Source organism: Phaethon aethereus, assembly GCF_964289735.1.
Source record: "Phaethon aethereus genome assembly, chromosome: 20".
In the NCBI taxonomy this organism is placed as follows: Eukaryota; Metazoa; Chordata; class Aves; order Phaethontiformes; family Phaethontidae; genus Phaethon; species Phaethon aethereus.
In genome coordinates this window covers 9,750,689-9,772,437 of record NC_138596.1, presented here as the reverse complement: position 1 = coordinate 9,772,437, position 21,749 = coordinate 9,750,689, and the positions used below count along the sequence as shown (strand labels likewise).

The 21,749-nt window shown below is 39.2% G+C and overlaps 1 protein-coding gene across 1 annotated transcript in view; it reads right to left on the bottom strand.

The window, feature by feature from the left end:
- Positions 1-2,315: 2,315 nt before the first annotated feature.
- The window catches only part of CCDC187 (coiled-coil domain containing 187), a gene marked incomplete at its 5' end in the record, with an annotated part of 45,269 nt that continues 25,835 nt past the window's right edge, over positions 2,316-21,749 (bottom strand). The window contains 18 exons of the mRNA XM_082009148.1: positions 2,316-3,339; positions 3,639-3,764; positions 4,189-4,332; positions 5,026-5,367; positions 6,303-9,199; positions 9,656-9,735; positions 10,297-10,424; positions 10,683-10,804; positions 11,723-11,891; positions 12,218-12,330; positions 12,911-13,095; positions 16,888-17,066; positions 17,160-17,336; positions 18,186-18,273; positions 18,992-19,179; positions 19,321-19,466; positions 19,992-20,125; positions 20,776-20,879. Coding sequence (XP_081865274.1) covers positions 3,184-3,339; positions 3,639-3,764; positions 4,189-4,332; positions 5,026-5,367; positions 6,303-9,199; positions 9,656-9,735; positions 10,297-10,424; positions 10,683-10,804; positions 11,723-11,891; positions 12,218-12,330; positions 12,911-13,095; positions 16,888-17,066; positions 17,160-17,336; positions 18,186-18,273; positions 18,992-19,179; positions 19,321-19,466; positions 19,992-20,125; positions 20,776-20,879 — 5,478 coding nt within the window. The 3' untranslated portion in view covers positions 2,316-3,183. The remainder of the gene's footprint in view (positions 3,340-3,638; positions 3,765-4,188; positions 4,333-5,025; positions 5,368-6,302; positions 9,200-9,655; positions 9,736-10,296; positions 10,425-10,682; positions 10,805-11,722; positions 11,892-12,217; positions 12,331-12,910; positions 13,096-16,887; positions 17,067-17,159; positions 17,337-18,185; positions 18,274-18,991; positions 19,180-19,320; positions 19,467-19,991; positions 20,126-20,775; positions 20,880-21,749) is intronic.

Sequence of the window (21,749 nt, the reverse complement as noted above, 5' to 3'; positions counted from 1 at the left end):
GCCTCCTTTCATTTGTCAATACAGGCTCAAGAATTTTTGTTACATTAACAGAGGCAGAAAACCCACGGAGAAAACATCCCCAGAGGATTCCTTCAGAGGACTTTAAAACTCAGATAATGGAAGACTGAGGGCCCCAGAAAGACAATTCTTGCTTCTGTTACTCACAAACGCTTCTTTTAACTTAAGAATTCTCAAATTCTTAAGAATTTGAGACCAAGTAGGAAACAAATGGGTCCAAATTCTTACTTCAGGCTCCAAATTCTTACTTCAGGCCCACCGGTGCAGATTCAGAGGTTAGAATCTAGTTTATTGTTGTTTCTGTCCAGTAATCCACAGACAGTACAAAGGTGGGAATCTTATATACACTAAAAATGCTCTCCTCTGAGAACGGAGTTACAGATTTTGCCACCTTTGCCTTTTCCTGATTTTCTTTTCTTGACCATTAATATCTGAAGTGGTTCAGTCACATATCTTGTTCATCCATATCCACAGATATAAGTTACATGGTTGCTTGTATCGCATCCCAAGCCGAGGGGTTTTCTGTCTTTATTTTTCCCAGGTACTCTAAGGAACAAAATTAGATGGTTACAATAGTGGAGTCCAACCGCTTCAAAGATTGAAAAATCTTGTGGCAGCTGCTAATTAGGATTTAAAAAAATCTGCAGTGTCTAAGATATTTTAGAGTGCATTTTATTCAGAAGAATTGTTAAATGTGTGAAGATGAAAGAGATGGATTACAGGAAAATTAAATGTAGGGTTTAACTGAGAAATAATCATTTTCTATGAAAGATAATGACTCCTCTTGAGGCTAGTATCAAGATTTATTGACCCAGGAGGTTAATATTGATCAAAACCAAGGCAAACAAAATATTAGACCTTGAAGGAGAGTAATCTTGATATTGAAGTCTTGCCACTGACTGAACAGGTCAATATATCTGGGTGCCAGAATCTAAGGTTTTGACTACAGAATGGTGGGGGATATTAAATATGTCTGACATGTTCTGTGTATACACTTTTTATTCTTATCAGCAGTAGTTACTTTATAGCTATGTCCTTCTGTATATGGCATCGTGCAAGGGTTCAGGCTTCACTCGCAAACCTAATTGCAAGTATAATGGTTCTCTTCCTCAAGTGTAACACATAGCGTAACATAAAACACCAGTCTGAAATATAATGAGTCGTTCATCTATTCATTCACATATATAAGTGATATTTTTAATAGCTTTCATTCCAAACACGATAAGGATGCTGGTGCTGCTGCAAAACCATAGTGATAATAAACTGAAAAACAGTAGTGCTTTAATACATAGATTTGTCATCGTATCCAACAATTTGTCCATAAGACCGGGGGGGGAAAGAGTTAAATTCTACTGTAAACTGACAGCAAGAAAACATTAATCTTAGAAAAAATAACTTATCTGGATTAATTAATCAATGAGGATAAAAGTCAGAGACTTAAGCAAATGTACCACTAGGGACATGAAAATAGTTTACAGGATAAGATCAACAGTTAATGCGCTTGGGGCAGAAGTTGCTTTTTTATTTCTGTTCATATGGCAACTAGCAGGACAGAGCTTTTTAACATCCCCAGGAGCTGTCTGCAAAACAACAAAACTATTCCCATTCACTAATGAAAATAGCAGTATATACAGTGTACATTTAATTACATTTCAGTGTAATCTGAAGTCAATTAGAATTGCAGCAAAAATAAATAAAAATTAGTTACATCGTTTATTTTATTTATTCAGAAAACAAACAATTCAGTATGAAAACAGCTAAGCCATCAGTATTTAAAAATGGAAACATACAATGTATTTTTATTTTTCCCCACCAAAACCAGACTGTTAATATTGTGATTTTAAATACAAGTTCACATATATATTTAACTGTCCTGCTTTAAATTTTATTTGAAAGACACCATGAATGAATGGGATTTTAATAAATCAGATCTACTTACATTCAAGTATTCAACAATGAACAATTTCTGAATTCCACTAAAAAATATTTGCATAGTATTTATTTAAAAAAATAACACATAAAAATTTATCATTGGTCTTCTCCATGCAAAATAGGTGGGACCACAGCAGTATACATACTGAATAATTAGCATGCTCAGGGAGTGTTTACATTTCCTTGTTAAAGTCTCAGGGTTTTTTTTTCAATTTTGCCAATATAGAATAATAAGATGATTGATTTCCTCTGTTTTGCCAATTAAAGTACACCCTTACACACCTATGTTTAGGTGATGTAAGAATTCAAACGGCTCATGTGAATTGCATGATAAGTAACCTAATCACATGCATGTATCTAATTTTCAAAAATTTGAGTTACTGATAGAAAAGTATTCCATTTAAAGTGCATTGCATCAGTATTTGTCTCATTTACATGAAGTTGTAGATATTAAAACTGAATGTCTGGCTCTAGATCCTGCCAGGGCAAGACCATTCCATATGCCACATCTTTGAAGCCATCTCCAGGCTACTTGTAACCAGTTCCACAGTGTATAAAAAAAAAAAAGGTGCACAGTCACCATTGTAACTCTGTTGTACCCATCAGGAAAAGTTTTAGACTTGTTCCAATTAGAGGATTTTATTCCAAACTACAGAGATCCATAGCAATTCAGTTTCTAGGACATTTAATTCCATCTGCACATTTACGTTCTTAAGACAGTCACTTACTATTTTCTGAACATTATTTTCGAGATACAGTTGACCTGTCACCATTCACAACCTGGGCATGATAACAAAGAATAAGATAATTTAAACATAAATTGGTTTTGAACCCTATTTGTATAAGCTTGAATACAATTTTAAAACATGTTGTGCTCTTAAAATAAAATGCATTAGTGAATAAAGTGCTATCTTGACCAAAACACAGATACGAATAAAATTTCCACCCGTTTAGAATCTGTGTGACATCAGTCTAAGCAGAACATTGATGAGGCATTCCCAAGTACAAAACAAAAGAAGAATATTTTGTGCAATATTTTTTTATCTGCTTAACTCTCTGCTTGCATCCTTTCATTGTAAACTTGAACATATAAATTAGGCCAAGGAGACACTGGTATTGGGTACAAGTTCAGAATTAAAATTCTTAAATGGTGCATTTCTTTCCTAAAAAAAAAAAAAAAAAAAAAAAATCAGATATTGAAATTCCTCCATTAGGGCCTTTTAGGGAAAACCTCTAATCACAGGCTTTTCTCAGATAAATCTTATTAAGAACTCTGATTGTATCAAGGATCAAGCTATCAAATATATCTTCAGTCATTTTTATCTTCACAGTTAATTCATCATCATCATAGGAAGTCCACTGAGATTCCTCTTTGCGGAGCTCCTGAATCTAAAATATAACATGGATATGAATGTTTACTTCAAGAATAAGAGCAGGGTCAGTTCTGAAAGGTACTAAGACACTGTACGTAATCCAACAACTTTATATATATGCATTGTTAATTTATTTAATTTAGTTTAAACCACTCACAAGAAATACTGGATTATTATTTTAAGTGTACTGAAAAGGAAGGCAATAACTTGACATTCTGAAGTTATTTTAAGCAAACATGATTCTCACAAAAGCATAAGAATTTTACATTTAAACCTAGAGAAAGCAGGCAAATCTCCATTTGGAAGTCTGCTTACCAGAATAAGGTCCACTCTGTCTCTCTTACAGTTTCCATACTTGGTCATATTAAGGAATTTTCTTTTCATTTCTAAGTCATTCTTTTCCAGGTTCATTATTTTAATAATTTCACCCTGAACAAATGTCTACAAAATAAAAAAAGCTGAAAAGAATTGTTCTCATAGGTATTCTGTCACTGTGAAGGTTGCAAATGAGTGACAGGTGCTAGTGTGAAGATACAGCTTTAAATCTAGAAACATCCCAAAGTTTAGGGAATTGATCAGTACTAGCCAGCCAACACATTTTGAACATAAAATAGTCATAACCAGGGAGATTTAGAAGCCTAATTCCCATTCCTCTACAGAACTCCATATACTTGGCATATTTAGACTAACTAGCTCAGTCTAATATTTATTCAAGCATTTCAGAGAAATGCTTCTTTCTTCTCTAATCACCTGAGTTGCACTGCCATAGTCCTCCCAAATTTCACATTTTTGTCTCTTTGCCATTGCAATATCTGCTCTCTTCACTGACTCTTGTTATTGTACACTTTCCATTTCCAGAATATACCTTGACCTCACTGACATCTGTACTTCTGCAAGGATGCCTGGAACAGCGAGATACCAAATTTTCTTTAATCCATGGAAATGCATTTGGATTTGCAGTTACTTGATATTCTGCACATAGTAACTCATGGGTCAAATCAAATATAACCTGTAATGACAAAAACACAGTACCAACATACACTGGATCTCTCACCGATGCCCTTTCAAAAGTTTTCTTAGCACTTCTGAAGGATGTTAGGCTACTGACGGTAAAGATTTACACCTCAGTGCAAAATTTCCTAACATCACCTGCATCATGGATGTTCCTATAGCTGATGTCATGATGACCATTACCTAAAGAGCATGTAAACTTCTACAGCAGAAGATACTGGACAGTAATGTGTGAACACTCACTAAGTATGGATGGCTTCTACAACAGGCCCTTTAATATCCTTGTGTAGACTGAGGTCCACAAAACTCAATAGTTTCAGGATGTTGAGGACCATGAAGATCTCTCCAAACTCAGCAGGACATCCAAGGCAGGAGACTTGGACTCTTTAGACTGCAGTTTTCCAAGAAGCTTGGCTTTTTCTGAACAGACCCAAAACAGATTCAAGGCTAGGTGTCCAGGGTCTTGTGATTGAAGAGCTTTAGCAAAAGGCTTGTATCACAGCAAAGGCCATCTATTCTAGCAGAATTATTTTGCAGTAGATTACCAGAAGAAGTATTTTGCAATACCTTTTTCAGTGCTCCTTTAGCTATATTTAGTGTTAGCAGCTGGAATAATACTAAGTACTAGCTAATATGAGTCAGCCTACAGAACACTAGAAAAGTTTAGTGACAGTTAGTGCTTTAAAAATACCTGATTATACATCCTTTTGCTTTCTGTTTCCAAATCGTTCCCTGGGGGATCATTACATTCAAAGTGCTTTGGCACACTGATTCTCCTGAAGCTTGAATATATGTTTTCTGGTGTCCATAATTCTTCTACAGCACATGCAGACACTTTCTTAACATATGAACTGTAATGTGGTATCACAAGAGGAACTTCCACAGTTTTCTTCCAAGGAGCTGAGTGCCACTGATCTAATTTGTACAAGTATTGCTTTTGTGTTTGTCTCACCAGCATATGTTGGTCAGAATTAGGCTGATCAAAGTCTTCAGAGCTTCCAAAAACACCAGCATCAAGGATTTTTGTGAGGAACTTTAGCAGAGAAAAAAAGAAAAGCCAGGTGACATACTCCGTATTTTTTCCACAATTTTTAGAGGTACTACAATTATTAGCAACTGATTAAGGTTACACTTGAAACTATACTCTTACTCATGAGCTCAAAGAAAGCCTTACTAATGTGTCATTTTAAAGATACCTGTTTTAACTGTATTTGGTAGAATTCAGAAAGGATTCCAAATTTGGAGTTCTATAAAAATTTTTGACATTTTGAAACATTTTTATTCTGAATTGGAACTACTCTCCTCATCCCCCAAAAGGAAAACTTTTGGGGGTTTTTTGGTAGTTGGTTTGTTTGGTTAGGCTTTGTTTAAACTTTCTGTGATACTACTTTTTAATTAGTCCATCAGAAAATACAAATTAGACACTGTAAGATTGGAAGCAGCAGGCATCAAGAACTGTGGTTCTGGTCTCCCAGGGGGCTGAATGAAAAGTGAGAGTCTGGCAGCTCTGAGAGTCTTGACTTTGCTAGAATCTGCCTGCAGAGCTAATACAGAATTAGAAAGCTGAAGGTCTCACAGCCAGGAGCTGCAAAGGAGTCAGGCAGATGAGCTGACAGGTGTCCAGATTTACTCTGAAATGAATCAAAATTGAAGTGTGTGCAGATTTATCAGTTTTTACCAACTGACAAAGTGCAACAAAAAAGTTCCATTTGCTTTGTTTGGACTAGCTGTAGTCATTCTCCCCAGGCTCGGCTCATCCTTGTCCCCCCATACACATGCTATCCACTGGCTGCAGGATAATTCCTTAAACAAGGAATGGGTCAGATTAAGTGAGCAGTCTGGTTCCAAATGTTAACATGACATAATTTTTATGAACGATAAAAAACTGGGCAACACAAGTGCTTGCCTGTGTAGACCCAATTTCAGGTCCAGCACTTAAGTAGACAAAACCTTTCTGACTGTACTTACTGGCAAAGTGGTTGGAGAAGTCTCTGAAGATGAATGAAATATCTTGTCTGCTTTTGATCCATGTTTTCTTTTAATCTTCTTATATTCTTTAACTGCATCATCTACAAATTTAGTTACAATTCTTTCTGCTACTGTGTGACAACCATGAACACTAAGCATATCAACATCACACAGTAAAACATCAGAGACCTTTGCTGGTTGTTCAGATAAGATAGCAACTGAATTTTCTTTGAGGAGAAACAGTTTCTGATTGTCTTCTTGTCTTTGGCCTTTGCCATAATTCATCTTGTCTTTTTCAAAGGCACTTCTATATTTGTGTTGAGCTGTTTCAGAAAATGCAATTAAAGTGTCAAACAGAAGTTTTTTACAGAGTTCACTTGCAATATCATCAGCAAGTTTATTTCTTTTCTGATCCTCTACTAAGCAACAAATATTTTTGCTTGTTTTTACTTCATCTGTGTTACCAGTCTTACTTTTCATTGGAAGCATATCTGCAAGTATCCTTTGTTTTATTTGTGTCAGTTCTGTTTTTTTTTTATCTGATCCCAAGCACATTAAATTATTTTGACAGAGGAATTCATCACACTTACACTGGTCAGAACGTGGAAGCTTTTGCCCTTTTCCAGGCAGCAAGGCAGTGTGTAACCTAGGCTGGCTTTCTTTCACTTCTGATCCTCCTGCACCGTTTGTGTCCTCTGCTTTCTGCTCTGTAAGCCTTCCTCCCTTCTCATCATCTTCAGAGTATTTGCAGTCTCCTTTGAAGGATACATCATCATAGGAGGAGTCGGAGTCCTCATGCCCAATGTAACAGGAACCATTTGCATTAGCCCCCAACAGGTGTGAAATCTCATCAGGTCTGACAAAAATACCACAGCGCTCAGCACACTCAAAATACTTCACCCCTTTGTATGTTCCAGCATTATCACCTTCAGCTTTGTCAAGTGCAACACCAGCCCAAGGGCCACTATCAAAACAAGTCTGTCCTTTGAACATTAGGGTTCCAGGTTGGGTCTGCTTTACTAACACTCTGTCCCCAATTTCAAATGATGATAATGGGTCATCACTGTCCTCCTCAGCTTTGGGCAGTGTTAGGTATGTTTTGCGTTGTTTCATCATGCAGGCAGGACTTTTACTGGCCAGGCCAGAAGAAACAGGATTCGATACAGGCAGAAACTCCAAAGGCTGCAAAGATGTCCCATGTTCTCCTTGTTGATATTCTAATAAGCCCTCCTTTGCACTGAAAAAATCTTTAACTAAAGATTCTTCTGCGAGACCACCATCCTGAGTTGAAAAAGCATCAGTTGTCTCTCGATTGAGCAAGGGAAATTCTTCAGGCACAGTGTTATCAGGTAATGGGGGTAATGCATCCGCTTTCAGTGATATATCTTCATCCATATGCTGTCTAGTTTCTGAGACTGTCATTTGTTCTGGTGGAGATGGGAAATCATCTATACTGAAGGTAGAATCATCATTTTTCTTTGCATGTCCACCTAAAGGGGGAAGAGGAAGATCTTCACGTGAAAATGACAAATCCTTTTTATTAGAAGATGGCAAGTCAGCACTTCCATAGGACAATACTTCATCAACAGGAGACAGTATTTCTGACAAGGTATCCTCATCAGTTGGAGGGAGACTCTCATCACTAATACAAATTGTATCATCTTCACCTTTGGAAGAGCAGTTCTCTGCTTGAAACAATTGTGGTTTTGAGGAGACAGAAGAAAACAGTCCCCTCCTTGCTTCCTTAATGACTTGCCTTTCAGTTGTTGATTTATTTTGATTTCCTGTGGCCACCCTTTGCAAAGACTCAAATGAATAATTTTCTGTACGGACTTTCTCAGAAATTCCTGGCATGGACATGGACAGAGATACCACCTTACTGAGTTTGTTGGATGCAAGTCTCTCATTCAAAAGCTGTGCATGTTTATTTTTGCCTCCTGAAACCGGTAAGTTTCTTGAAGATAGGCATGCCAATAATTTGTTATTTGTAGCATCTTTGTCAGGTAGAAAAGAGACAGTGTTTCTAAGTTGGTCAGTAAGCAAATCTAGATGTTCCACAGAATCTGCCAGCAGAAACCCCATTAGGTCTCTATTTTGATCCACAAATAAACTGCTAATTCCACCATCCTTTTTCACTCTGCTAGTTGTAGAACTAGGTTGCTGCTGTTCATAGATCTTAGGTGAGTAAATATCATCACTGCATGAAGAGCTGGCAACTGCATCTTTACCCTGTTTTGTGATCTCCTGAGAACAGGTTTCATTTCTACTGTAGTTTTCTGAGGCATCCAGATGTGGCTCATCCATTCCCTTGTCAGGGTTATCAGACTGGGAGGAATCTGCTGACTTTGTTTTGGATGCATTTGCTTTGTCTGATGGAATGAAAGAAAGCAAGTTATCAGTGTGGCCATGATCTGAAACATCTCTAGGGTGTTTCTGGGAGTGTGAAGTCTCAGTGCTGTCGTCTTCTGGCATTTCATGTTCATCACGTTTGTCACTAGCTAACGCTTCCTTTTCATTTCTTACTGCTGTTAGCGTCTCTCTTGAAACATCAGGAAACGCATCACCATTGTCATCAACAAACTCTTCTGGAATACTGACATATGTGTCCTCTCCATTTCTCAGCTCTAATTCAGAGTCTGAAATGGAGCTTTCTGAGATGTCAATCCAAACTGCAGCCACTTTCTGAAATTCTGGGAGTGAAGAGTCTGATTTGGCATTTTCACATCTCAGACAGAAGTTGTTTGACTTGGATGATGATTTAGTGGAAGCTAATCCTTCGGAAAATGTTTTTAAATTTAGTTCTTCATCAGAAGCTTCATGAGAAATATGGTCCAAATGCTTCAAACACTGACTACCATCCACCTGATGGATCTCATAAGAGACAGGTGCTTCCACTTCTTGAACTGGAACATTTAAAAAAAAATATTTTTTTTTTTTTTTAAATTCAGCATTTCAGAAAAATTTTATAGAAGAGGTTGCTGGCAGGTAATTTAGGATTACAATCCAGTAATTCTCAGCTGTAAATTGCATTAAGATGACAGTAGCATTAAATAGACAGTCAAGATTGGGACTACCTTTAATATTATTGTACAAAAAAGAGGTCAGACTTATCAAGAGATGAGGAACTCACTAATGTAGCAAACAAATACAATAGTGTCCATTGTAGTTGATGGAAAGAGTTTGAATGCAGGATTTTTATTAAGATCTCTCTTATTTTAGCCCAATAAGTAACTTCACTACCTGGTACAAGTATTAGGCTATTATCCTCTACAGACAAACTCTAGGAAAAACTATTAATCAGACTGTATGTTAAATAACTACAGAAACTCTTTCGGGAAAAAGGTATCTCTTACCTTCTGACAAAGGGATTTCAGGAGGTGTTTTTTCATTCATCTGTGTGACTTCTAATTTTTGCTCAGTCTCTGTGCTAAATCTGAAAAGACAACATTATAGTTGGATTAAACTGAAATTATGAAGCGTATGGTACGCAGTGTCATTCAAGAATGTTGAGTAGAACATTAAGTTTCTTTGGGTGTATTAGCTACCTACAGACAGCATAAGGCAAAGTGTTTTAACTGTTACCTCTGATGCTTTCTGTCTAGCCCAAAGCCTTCTGAAGACAATTTTTCCCCTCCAAACTCATTTCAACATCTCTTCAACTGACCCCAAAGAATTAGATCACCTAAGAAAACTTGGCAGGCAATGTTTGATGAATGTGACAAGTATTATGTCAAACTCTTTTATAAAAAAGGAATTTTTTTGGTTTAGCACCTTTTTTTTTTTTTTTTTTTGAGGGTGGGGTCGAATTTTGTTGTTTGAGGGGTTTTTAAGCCATACAAGACAAAAAATCCCAGGCTATCATCATTCAGGTCTGCCTCCTTTTTCCACAAGAGAAACACAATCGTGGACATAAAACAAGCAAAGCAAGGTTTGACACATCAGTAAGAGAATCAGAAGGTAGAACCGAAGGTTTCAGCCTTGACAAACACAGTACCTCTGTTCTTTTGATGATCTTTCTTTTCTTAACTGGGTTTTCACTAATGTAGCTTCTTTTGAAATCAGTATTGATCTTCTTTCCCCATATTCATCGGAAGAAGAAAGATTTTTCTTCCTTTTCCCAGCCTGCAGAGAGTGTGATCAAGAATCACAGAATACACAAGAAACCTAAAGTATACCAGTGAATTGCTACTGGTCTTCCCCGAGCCTGAAGGGCAATATTTTAACATGATACAACAAAACCTCAATAGAACGTCAGCTTCTTTGCCTGCAAGCTGAGTTCCAAGCACAATATCTCTGTTACAGCCAATGCTGATGATACCTTCTGTTGAAAATTTATGTGAGAGAAACCCAGTTAAGATAAATTATAAGCTTGCCACATGCCTGAAGTGGATTGCAGGGGTTCTGCTCTTCTCTTAGTATTTTATGACCTCTCTGCTCATTGTGTGCTTTCTCCACTATCAGAGACTCTTTCTCTAGGTCTTCTAAGAATGATGCAGCATCACCTGAAATACATAGATTATTGAGCACAGAAGGCAAATACAGGTTTCTTCATCTCAGTCACACAAAGTAGCCATGACTACAAGGATCTAAGGCTTGGTACTAGAGTTTATGGCAGTGCCTATGTTACTGACACTAGGTTATGAAACTGCACAAGACTCCTTGCCAACTATAAAAAAAATAAAAGTCAAAACACTTATGGTAAAGTTGTGGTCCACTGAAGTCCATGGAAAAATTTCTCTTTGCCTGAGGGACAGGATTTATTTCTGACAATTCGGTGTCCATATGCTCAAATCTAGGCTTGAGAATCTAGTTAAGGTGCAGTCTATGCCCAACTTCTCTCATCAAGACCACTGTTTTTAAGTCTTAATTACACAAATCTGTAGTCTCCCTCACTATGGTATTTAGGAGTAAACACAGAAAGAAGTATTGCCACAATATGTAAATATTTATAATACAAAGATTATGCATACACAGAACTATATAAATGAGATAACCAGCTTATATATAAAGACCCAGTTTTATTTTTTATACATCCTACTGAGAGCAAGAAATATGTCTGAGGATAAAACCTGGAAACAAAAATAACTCCAGCATGTCCTGTCGAAGTCTATCTTCAACTGATCTATGTTCTTTAAAAGAACACCCTTAAATTATTTTTAAAATGCCTCAAAAGAGAGTAAATTGTTAAAGACACAATCAGAATAAGTTATGATTTTGTTCTGAGGAAGCAGTATAATCATATCTCATAATAAAACTTTGAGAGATTTCCACCATCTTGCCTAACAGTGATTTATATATTGAGTATAGTGAGCAAGACACTTAGGTAATAAATGAGACAATTGTCTCTCTTTCTGTCTGGATTAAAGTTTGATTGAAGTGGTTGAAACAGATTGGACATAATAGCATTAAATATGATTTACCAGTTCCTTGAAGAGTATTTTCTGCCTGAACCAGGCATAAGTTACACAAAGTAGAAAGCATCCCCAAGCCTTTCACTGTGAACTTGCTGTCACACGGATTAATAGTTTCATTGTCTTGAGGATCTATGTTTGGGTTTGAAATAAATGCCTTTTCCTTCAGCATAGCTTCCTAGAATGTAAATATTTAAGAGGCAGAGTTAATGTCTTAAGAGAAAAGGATTTTGCTGTTGGCAGACTGGCAAAAAACCAGTTAAGAGATCAGAGATTAAATCTACGTGTTCACACCAAGATATGTAAGTGCATATGGACTCCTGTGCATAGGTACCCACACTGGCACTGTGTCACTGATGTGACAGATGCACAGAATCAACAGACAAGACTGATTTCTACCTGATGTTCGTAACTGCCAAATGAGCCTTGTGCTGGTCCTATCTTAAGGCAAGCCTGGGGCAACATTTCTTTAGGCAGAACTGGAATTCCAGACGTGATCCTTACCAGAAATGCAGAGTTTCTGCCTTCTCTTGTAATCAGTGGGGATACAGGTTCATCCATTCTATCTGAATTTGCATGTTCCAGAGGTAATAAAACATGATCCTGATCATTAAACTCTGAAAGGTACAATATGAAATTACAATGTTTCCAGTGCTGCATTTTTTTCCATAAATAACTTTACTCTAGCTTTTTATTTAGCGCAGTCAAAAAGGCTGTTTAAAGATAGTTACAATTTGAGTAACTTAGTTTTGCCATACACATTCCTTGTTACACCAACAGAAGGACCAATGACCTTATTTATCCAATCACCTCCTTATGTATCATCCATGCTTATGTACCATCATACCATTACATGGTAGCAACTGTAAAGCCCACTTCCAGAATTTTCTACACACTTTCTCTCTTTCTTCATCTATGCATAGCTGCTACCTCAACAAAACAACTTACACCTTTGTTACACCTTCTTCTTGCCAATCCTGAACAGATCCTGGTACCAAAACCCGCACTGGAGGTAACCAAGGAACAGATTAACATCACAGGTTGTCTCTCATGGGCTAAGTAGCTCAACAGTTCTCTTCTGAAATACCATTTGAACTGCTCCAAAGCACAGCTGAGACTTCAACTTTTGCCCTAAGTAATTCAGTTTGACTAGGTGGTCAAACATGGTTTGCTGCAGAAGTCTTCTTTATTGGGTACCTGTAGTTTTGCAATCTTTAATCATGAAGAGCGAGCCTATAGTTTGACTAGTAGCACCACACACTTTCTTGGCCACCATTTCAGACACATCAGGACCTTGATCACCAAGGGACTCCTCCAAACCTGGAGACTCCTCTCCCTGTTTCTGGTATTGTGCCAGTGTTTTCTTGTTCTTAGTAGAAAAGCTGTAAACAGTTAGACAAGGAATTACTGATTGACAAGGAGTTAATGACTGGGAGTTGTTTTCATATTCCCAAGTTAATCATGACAGATCCATATTAAGTCAATAAAGGTATGAATTAAATGCTTGATAGTACCTGTAGAGTGCTCACATGCACATATGTTTATAGACCAGCAAGTTAGTAAAGCCAGAAGCACTCTGAATAGTGTATTTATTTCTCCATTCCCCTCCCTCTCACTTTGTACTGTATTTTATACAGTCAGGTTTCAAATCTCCATAGACAAGTATAGGAGGAGACTGAAGAAGTCATCAGCACTGATAAGGCAAAACCTATATGCCTCCTTTTCCAGGCAATGGTATTGTATCAGGTTCCAAAAGATCTCATTGGATTTTCCACTTTAAATACAGCATTGCAACTTTATGGACATTTGAGATCAGATACTGATTGTGACTTTGAACTTTCTATACAGTCTCCTTACTACAAAAGCATGAGGTAACACAGTTCATACTCAACAGGCTTTTCCCTTAGTGACGCAAGTTCTAGAATACACAGTTGAGTAAGTTATTCTGTCCAGAAAAAACAGCAATCAACATGTGGGGTTTTTGTTTTGTTGGGGTTCTAGAATTTAGGGGTGTTTTTTTTAATACAATAACAGTTTGAAAAGTTAACTATGTTCTTGAATAGATTAAATTTAACAGTACAACAGAGTCTAGAAGCTAAATTCCTATTCAATTTTTTTTAATGTGAAAAAAGCAGGCCTATATAGTATTCAGGACTACAAATGTTTGACTTCCAAATAAGTACCCCGATTCAGAAGATATATTTCCAATTCTTAGCTAAAAGCTTGTCAATTTATAATTATTACAAGTTTCTGTATTCTTTGTTTCTAGTATTGTCGTGGTTTAGCCCCAGCCGGCAACTAAGCACCACGCAGCCGCTCGCTCACTCTCCCTCCCACAGTGGGACGGGGGAGAGAATTAGGAAAAACCTCGTGGGTTGAGATAAACACAGTTTAATAGGACAGAAAGAAAGAAGGGAACAATAATGATAATACCAACAAAGGAATGTACAAGAACAAGTGAGGCCCAATACAGAAATTGCTCACCACCCCGTGATCGACAGCCCGTCCCCGAGCAGCGATTTTCGCCCCCCGGCCAACTCCAGTTTATGTACTGGGCATGACGTCGGATGGTAGGGAATATCTCTTTGGCCAGTCTGGGTCAGCTGTCCCGGCTGTGTCCCCTCCCAGCTCCCCGTGCACCCCCAGCCTGCTTGCTGGCAGGCCAGCACAAGGAGCTGGACTGTCCTTGACGGCTCAGCAACAACCCAAAACATCAGCACATTATCAACAGTTCCTCATCCCAAATCCAAAACACAGTCTCACACTAGCTTCTGTGAAGAAAACCAGCTCTATCCTGGCTGAAACCAGGACAAGTATTTAATATTCATTAATAAAACCCCAAACCATCAGCTTTTTCTGCACATTGGCGATTTATTTATTATTTCATTTTTCTTTAATTTTTAAGAGTATTTCCCAACCCTTTCTATCCGCTTACAGCCCCGCTTATTCTATTCCTGATCAGTATAAAATATGAACATACCTGCACTGATGAATAGATAGCATAATTACCACTCTGCACTCTTACACAGGAAAGAGATCTCACAGTCACGCAGCAGCCAGAGTTTGGGTGCCTTGCGAGTTCCACCAGGCCCTATCTGCTCTAGACTGACGCTAATATTCACTGTTCTCCTATGAGCAGGCTTGTCAGTAATAAGAAGTGAAAGCACAGCCAAGAAACCTTTTAAAGATTTCTGTGACTTGTAATCAATAACACCATGAATTATAGATCAGTTCCATGCAGGGATTTATTTGAAAGCCTTTCCCTGTGGGGACTTAAGTAAATGCACAAACCTGACTCACCAGTCTGCTAAAGGTCTGGTTAACACTAAATGAAAGGGTTGTGGGATTTTTTTTTTAATTCATATAGAGATGTATTTGTCTTTAATGGCATTTTTTTTTTTTCCTGAAACAAACTAGATTTTTGTTCATCTGAGCCTGTTTTGGAAGGCTGCTGTTCTGAGCAGCGTGCATGCTGCTGGGTCCTCATCTGCACTGCTCAGCGGGAAGCAAACAGGGCTGCTGGGGATTAAGTGCCTGGGGAACAGGAGGCCAAGTGCTTTCTCAGAACAGTCTGACAGGGCTCCTGACTTACCTCTGACTGTGGGCATTTTACATGATACCTCTATGCTTAAGTTTAAGCAAAAAATTAAGCCCTGTGTAGTACAAAAGCCTTCTGTGGTTAAATTCTAAGTGAAATGCAAGCCTGCTCTGAGGGGTTAAGTGATACATAGGCTTAGAGCCAGAGGATGACAGAGGAGTGATTTTCACCCATTAAATCAATACATTTCTACTCATTCCATATGGGTATTTTGAAGTCTAATTAATACATAGTTGCAAACTGTTTTGAGTTTGTAGTTAAAAGCCACCATGAAAATGTAAACTATCATTAGCAGTTGTGTGGCATCATTTAAAAATATCCTGGTTATTAATGCTATCTTAATTAACTCGCCTAGGCCTGATATCAAGCTACATTTGTTCCTAACATTGCAGTGACAGGCCCCAGTCCCACAAGCTTAGATAACACTGCTTAACACTTCATAGTGCAGATAATCATAGCAAAATATGTTTACATGCTTGCACAAAAATGCAGATTTTAAAATTAATATATAAATCCTGCAAGGACTGGCTTTCTTAAAGCACAGAGGATTGTGACACTGAATGCAAGAGCACGGAGCCATTCTAGTGAAAGCACAACTGCCTGGGGAGCAAATATTACTCCACCTTTTGCACACAGGATTAAGTAGTCTATTACCCAGTAATAGTTCATTATACATGAAAGAAGCTTATGATGGCAGACAAACATGGCTTTTTTCAGCATGGAACAGACTTGCACAACTTCTGATGATAAATCCAGTACTATATAACTACATACATATGTATATAGACACAGATATATACATACACACAGACTCTCTAAATTTCAGGATTAAGGCTCAGATTTAGCTTGTTCTATCAAAGGAGTTAATATCTGTGACATACAGAAGTACTGAGATCATAATGTAACTCCCTGTATACTCCCAGGAGTGTTTTGGGGCTTTTTGTTTGTGTTTTTGGGTTTTTTTGTTTGGGGTTTTTTTGTTTGATATTTTGGGGGGTTTTTTTTGTTTGTTTTTTAAACATCAGAAGAGTCCCTGATAAACAGTACAGTTGGTGCAAATACTGACTCAAACAGCTTTCTGGTAAAATTTAAGATTTCACTTAAAACACATTTTTCCCTTGCACAGAAAGGTGTTTCTTTTTAAAGAATGGAAAAATCTGAAATAAATATGCTGTTTCTTATTGATATATTGAACTGATGAATGTATTCTACCTGAAAAAAGTTGTATGGAAATTATCTCCAGCTATGGATCCAGATACCTTTTTTTTACTTGATGCTGTTTTCACATACCTTGCAATAAGCTGGTCCCTGCCTTGAGTGCCTTACCATTTCGGACACCAGATGGTAGGTTGGACATATGGAGGACACAAATAAACAATGAGGCAATATTGGTCAGAATGATAAGCGGTGATCTTTATGCATCAACAGCTTGAACACAGAGGTTTTCAAAACTTATAGCTATAAAACTCCCTCTGGGAAGCATTTAAAGCTCATACAACTACCTAGGACATAACTACTTCCACCTTCTCCACTGGATTTGTTGTTCAGCTATCACTGTGGAAAGGGTTTTACTTACCTCTCGTATTTCTTGCTTTGTTTATTCTTTAGCTGGACACAACTCTCTTTATTCCCTGACAGATCAGGCCTTTCTAGATGGGCTGTAGACTCTGCTGAAGAGGAGTATAACTTTGGGCTAGGACTAAGTCTCACTGTCTTCAGCTTTATTGCTTTTTCAGTTGCTGGGGTCCTCGTAAGCTAAAAGGAAAAGGTAATACATAAGGTTTCACCTGGGTTCCTTAGCTGTAGTATCAGCTCTGACTTCAGCTACTATCCACTCAAAAAACCCACCGAGACATCTAGTGTCTGTGACTTAATAACCTCTTGCTTCTCAGCCAAATTCTGCAGCTTCTCCTGGAGTTGTGTTGTTGAATGCCGCATCATTAAGATTTCTCTTTGCTGCTTTAATAAAAGCTTTCTTTCTTGATGGGCTGCCCTGTAGATGTTTTGCAGGTGCTGGATTTCTGCCTACACAAAGGCCGAAAAAGAAAGGAATGCAAGAGAGCTACGACTAAGATAACGGAAGAGACACCTACTTACAAATGTGTATAGTATTTCTTAACATAAGATAATACTAGTCACAAAATAACCTGAAAATTCAATATGCAAGTTTTGTTCCTTTTTTTGTAAAAAAGTTTTGCAGTTTTATTTTTCACTAACTGACCGGGGTTACCTGTGAAAGCTAATGACAGGTAAGGGGATATTTCACTGCCTGAGATGGGGTGTCTGAGAGGTGAGACCTTTGGAAATTAATTATCTTCAGGTCATTCAAAACCACAGGATGCTTGTGGTTTGCACTCTGTTTGCACAGAAATTCCTTGAAGTAAAGAAGCTTGTACTACATAAGGAGTAGGACAGAAATTTTGTGACTACCAAGTGTAATTATGAACCCAGCATTCCTCTCAGTAGCGGGAGGACTGAGACTATAAAATTAGCTGTCAAATTAATTTAATATATTTCAAGATGAGAAGCATAAATCAGTGGAAACCTACATTATATGACCTGTTTGTTATGGCACAAATAGAAAAATCCACAATAACAGTGGAGTAGTAGGAAAAAAAAAAAAGTTGTTTTCTCTAATATTTACAGACTGCTGACTTTGGCACAAATAAACACCTCACCAAATGTAGGAAGCAAAGCAGAATAATGCATGTGAAATGACACCAGTGACTTTTTTAAAAAAAAAAAAACAACAGAAAACCAAAACAAAACCAAAACACCAAACCCCACTTGCTCCAGCAGCTCCAGGCACCTCCCCATGTTGCATCCTCCCACTGTTGGCAAGATGAAATCCAGCTCCCCTTGCTGCAGTATTACCTGCTCCTGTTTCAGCTCCGTTAGGATTTTGCGCTGCTTTGTGGCCATGGCAGAGGCTCCCTTACTATCCTTCAGGTTGTCCAGACAGCTGGAGACCATAGAAAGACGGGGATCACAGTCAGATAACTAAATGCCATGAATTTAACGCTCTTCAGAAAACAATGCCAGGGATAGGAGCAAAGCTCCTCTCAAAGCAGCTGTAAAAGCAGCAGTAGCTACGGAAGGCCCTGCAGAAAGTTCGGCTAGACTCGGAGGACATCTCACCTCCCCGGGGCCATATCGCCCGGGCCCCTCCGAAGGCAGCTGGGCTTCCCCGCGCGCTCGGCACCCACTGGCGAGGGAGGCCATGCGCCGGGTGGGGCTCGGCTGTACCTCACAGTGCCCAGCCCAGTCCGCCCCGCGGGACCCCCGGCGCCACGGGGCTCCCGCCACCGGCCCAGTCCGCCCCGCGGCACCCCCGGCGCCACGGGGCTCCCGCCACCGGCCCAGTCCGCCCCGCGGCACCCCCGGCGCCACGGGGCTCCCGCCACCGGCCCAGTCCGCGCTCAGGAGGGGCTCCCGCCACACCGGAAGGAGGCTGCAGTAGGGAGCTCGGCTATGCTCTGGAGAGAATAAAGCTGTGTAGATGCCTCTCCTTCTGCTTTATCTGCACTTACTCTGTAAGAGAAGGATTTTATATCTGCTCTCCTCCCCTGAGCTGGGGCACTTTTTCTTACTTTGAGCAGGCGGCAGCACCTCCACCTGCTGAGGGACCCCTCCCCACCAGGGCAGGCCTGTGGTGTCCTGCCCGCGTGTTTCCCTCTCACCGTTTCTGGTGGCCCAGCCAGGCCAGCTCGGCCCTGGCTTTCTCCTGGAGAGCTTTTTTGCGGAGCTTAAGAAGGGCAGCCTGGTGTCGAGCTCGCAGCTCTTCTCCCCGCAGACACTGCTCTGCCATGGCCAAGCTGAAATGGCAGAAAGTGCTGGAACCTCCGTAGTGCCGTCCGACTTCGCTCCACTGGGGACAGAGCAGAGTGTCATGTTTGTCAGACAAGTGCCGTGACGGTGACAAGTTTGACATGGGGATTAAAAGCCAAAAAAAACCAAACCAACCCCAAAAACCAAACACCCCTGCCACCTGTATGAGAGCTGGTGTCACCTGGCTGTCAGAGCTCGCCTGTTCGCTGCTCTCCCCAGAGTCGTCCCCTGCACAGGTCACCTCTGGTGAATCTGCCCCACGAGGAGACAACAGATTCAAGGTTTGATGGTCATGCAGTGGCTCCCCGTGCTCTGCTGGCAGGGGTCCTAGGGAGAAGATCTAAAGTCACCGTAAGTAAAATATTTCTCTGTACTAGACCCCAAAAACCCAAAAACTGTTCCCATAGTATGCAAGTTAGCATCCATTCCTGAATTCAAGGAGCCTTTGCAAAGAGTGGGCAGCCAGGCCCGCACACTGCCCTCAGCAGGAGCCTGAGGAGAGTCACCCCACAGCTATCCACTTACAGGGGCAAATTATGAACACTAACATCACTTTCCACTGAAATAATGGTAAACAGGTAAAAAGGAAAAAAGAAACCTATAAATATGGTAAATAACTTTCAACTCCCAAGATTTTTTTCTGTAGAAGGGCCAGGAGTACAAAGGGAGGTTGCTATGGTTTAAATATGCATAATGAATATAAGTATTTAGGTCAAAATTTTCAAAATCATTTAGGAAATTAGTGAAATTTGTGATTATGTGTTCCAGACCCTGGATGCTGTGCTGTTTTGCATGCCATGCTAGAAAGTGTTGTTTGCCCAATACCATCAAATCCTTTAACTTAGTGTTCACCTTCTTGAAGCACTGAGCAGTATGAACCCCATCCTCCCAGAGGTTTTCTTTCTCTCACTATTTTGGGGTGCACTGGACTGTGATCTCTTTCTACCTTCAATGCAGATTGTTTCAGTGAATGCATCTCTCGGTTACTGAAGGTTAAGAAAGAAAGGAAATATTTTCTTATTGCAGTCAGAGATACTATTTCAGCTCCTAGCTGTCACAGCAAAGTCCTCTGTGGAGGCTGACTCTTTTTCAAACTAGCACGGTGCTCATTTTTATGCAATATTGGAAGTTTTACCTATGTGAAGATGCCTTTCTGGTAATTGTATCCATAGAACTCTAGAAGCAATTATCAAGTCTTTAGTCTATGCAAGATTAAATGAACATAAAAATGTGCACATACAATATTGTCATTCATGCCAAGGTATATAATGGTAAAGCAAAATGAAGAAAATTATATATTCCCACAAGTTTCAAAGGGGCTTCATATGTTTTTAAAAAAATGCAAAATCTCCCACAACATTGGAAAGGTGTTTATACCGGGGTTTGTGCATAAATCGCAGTAGAAAGACTGTATTGCAAAGATGAATACTTCACAGCAGAGATCTGAATGAATAAAATGGTTATGCCATAGTCTTAAAGATAACATGACAGCCATGTAAGCTGTTCTTAAATGACTTGAAATGAACATGCATTTTAGAAACACCACAGTGCAAATGCTTTAGTACCCCAAGTCATTCATATAGGCAAACCACAGGCTAAACCATCGGAGTGCCTTGTTGTATACTGCTGTCTGTACCTGCCAGCTGCATTATCACCTTCTGACTGGTATTCTCTCCGCGTTTGCTCTGCATGGTCCAGTCTTGGCACAGAAGGGTAACTACCTTTGGAGCTACTGCACTCCTGCAAACACAGAAATTGTCTGTAGACCTGAATGAATTATTTGAAAGGCAGAACTTAAGCCTTCTTCCCTCGTCTTCTTGGGAAAACCCTTCATTGTAGATAATGCTTTTCATAGGTGAGTAATTCCTAAAGAGTTTGATTAACTAATGAGCTGGATACTACTCACAGTGAAATAACTGTGTAGGCATATGGAAGTAAGGTAGTATAACAATTCACAAACTGTTGCTCATTTAGAGCTGCTCTGCTGGGAGTCAGAGTACTGTGCTCTTCCTAAGGGTTTTAAAAAAAAAAAAAAAAAAAAAAGAGGCAGACAGAGATCTCTTCTGAGCTGTTCAAATATACTCAAGACATTAATTGAGCTAACGTATCCTCCAAAGCAAATACTCTCAACAATGTAATGAGAGCTTGGAATTGCGCATGAGGTCTGAGCTTGTGTTTATGCATGTGGGGCTAGATTCTTATTCTAACAAATAGACACTGAAGTCCATCAGTTCCTAGCTGACTTCAGAACCTGGCACTGGAAGGTAAACCACAAATAAGCAGCGTGCTAGATTTTTTCTTTTTTAAAGGATACTTTTTGGTCAAGATTAGCATCTCACTAGGGTCTTATGTCTGAGCAAGTATTACAACAATTATCTTTTGAGGACTTAAAAAACCTTCTCTTGATTTTACAGCACGGCCAGCCATAGACACCAAAAGCTGCAGTACCTAAACTATTTCAGATCAGCAGTCCAAATGGCAGCCCGAGAGACTCCGTTACCTGAGAGACCTGGGCACTTCCAGAAAGTTACCCTGATCTACAATTTTTATCAGTTAAAAAAACCCCCAACCTTTTGATTAAGGGACTTCCTGAGTGAGAAAAAAAACAGT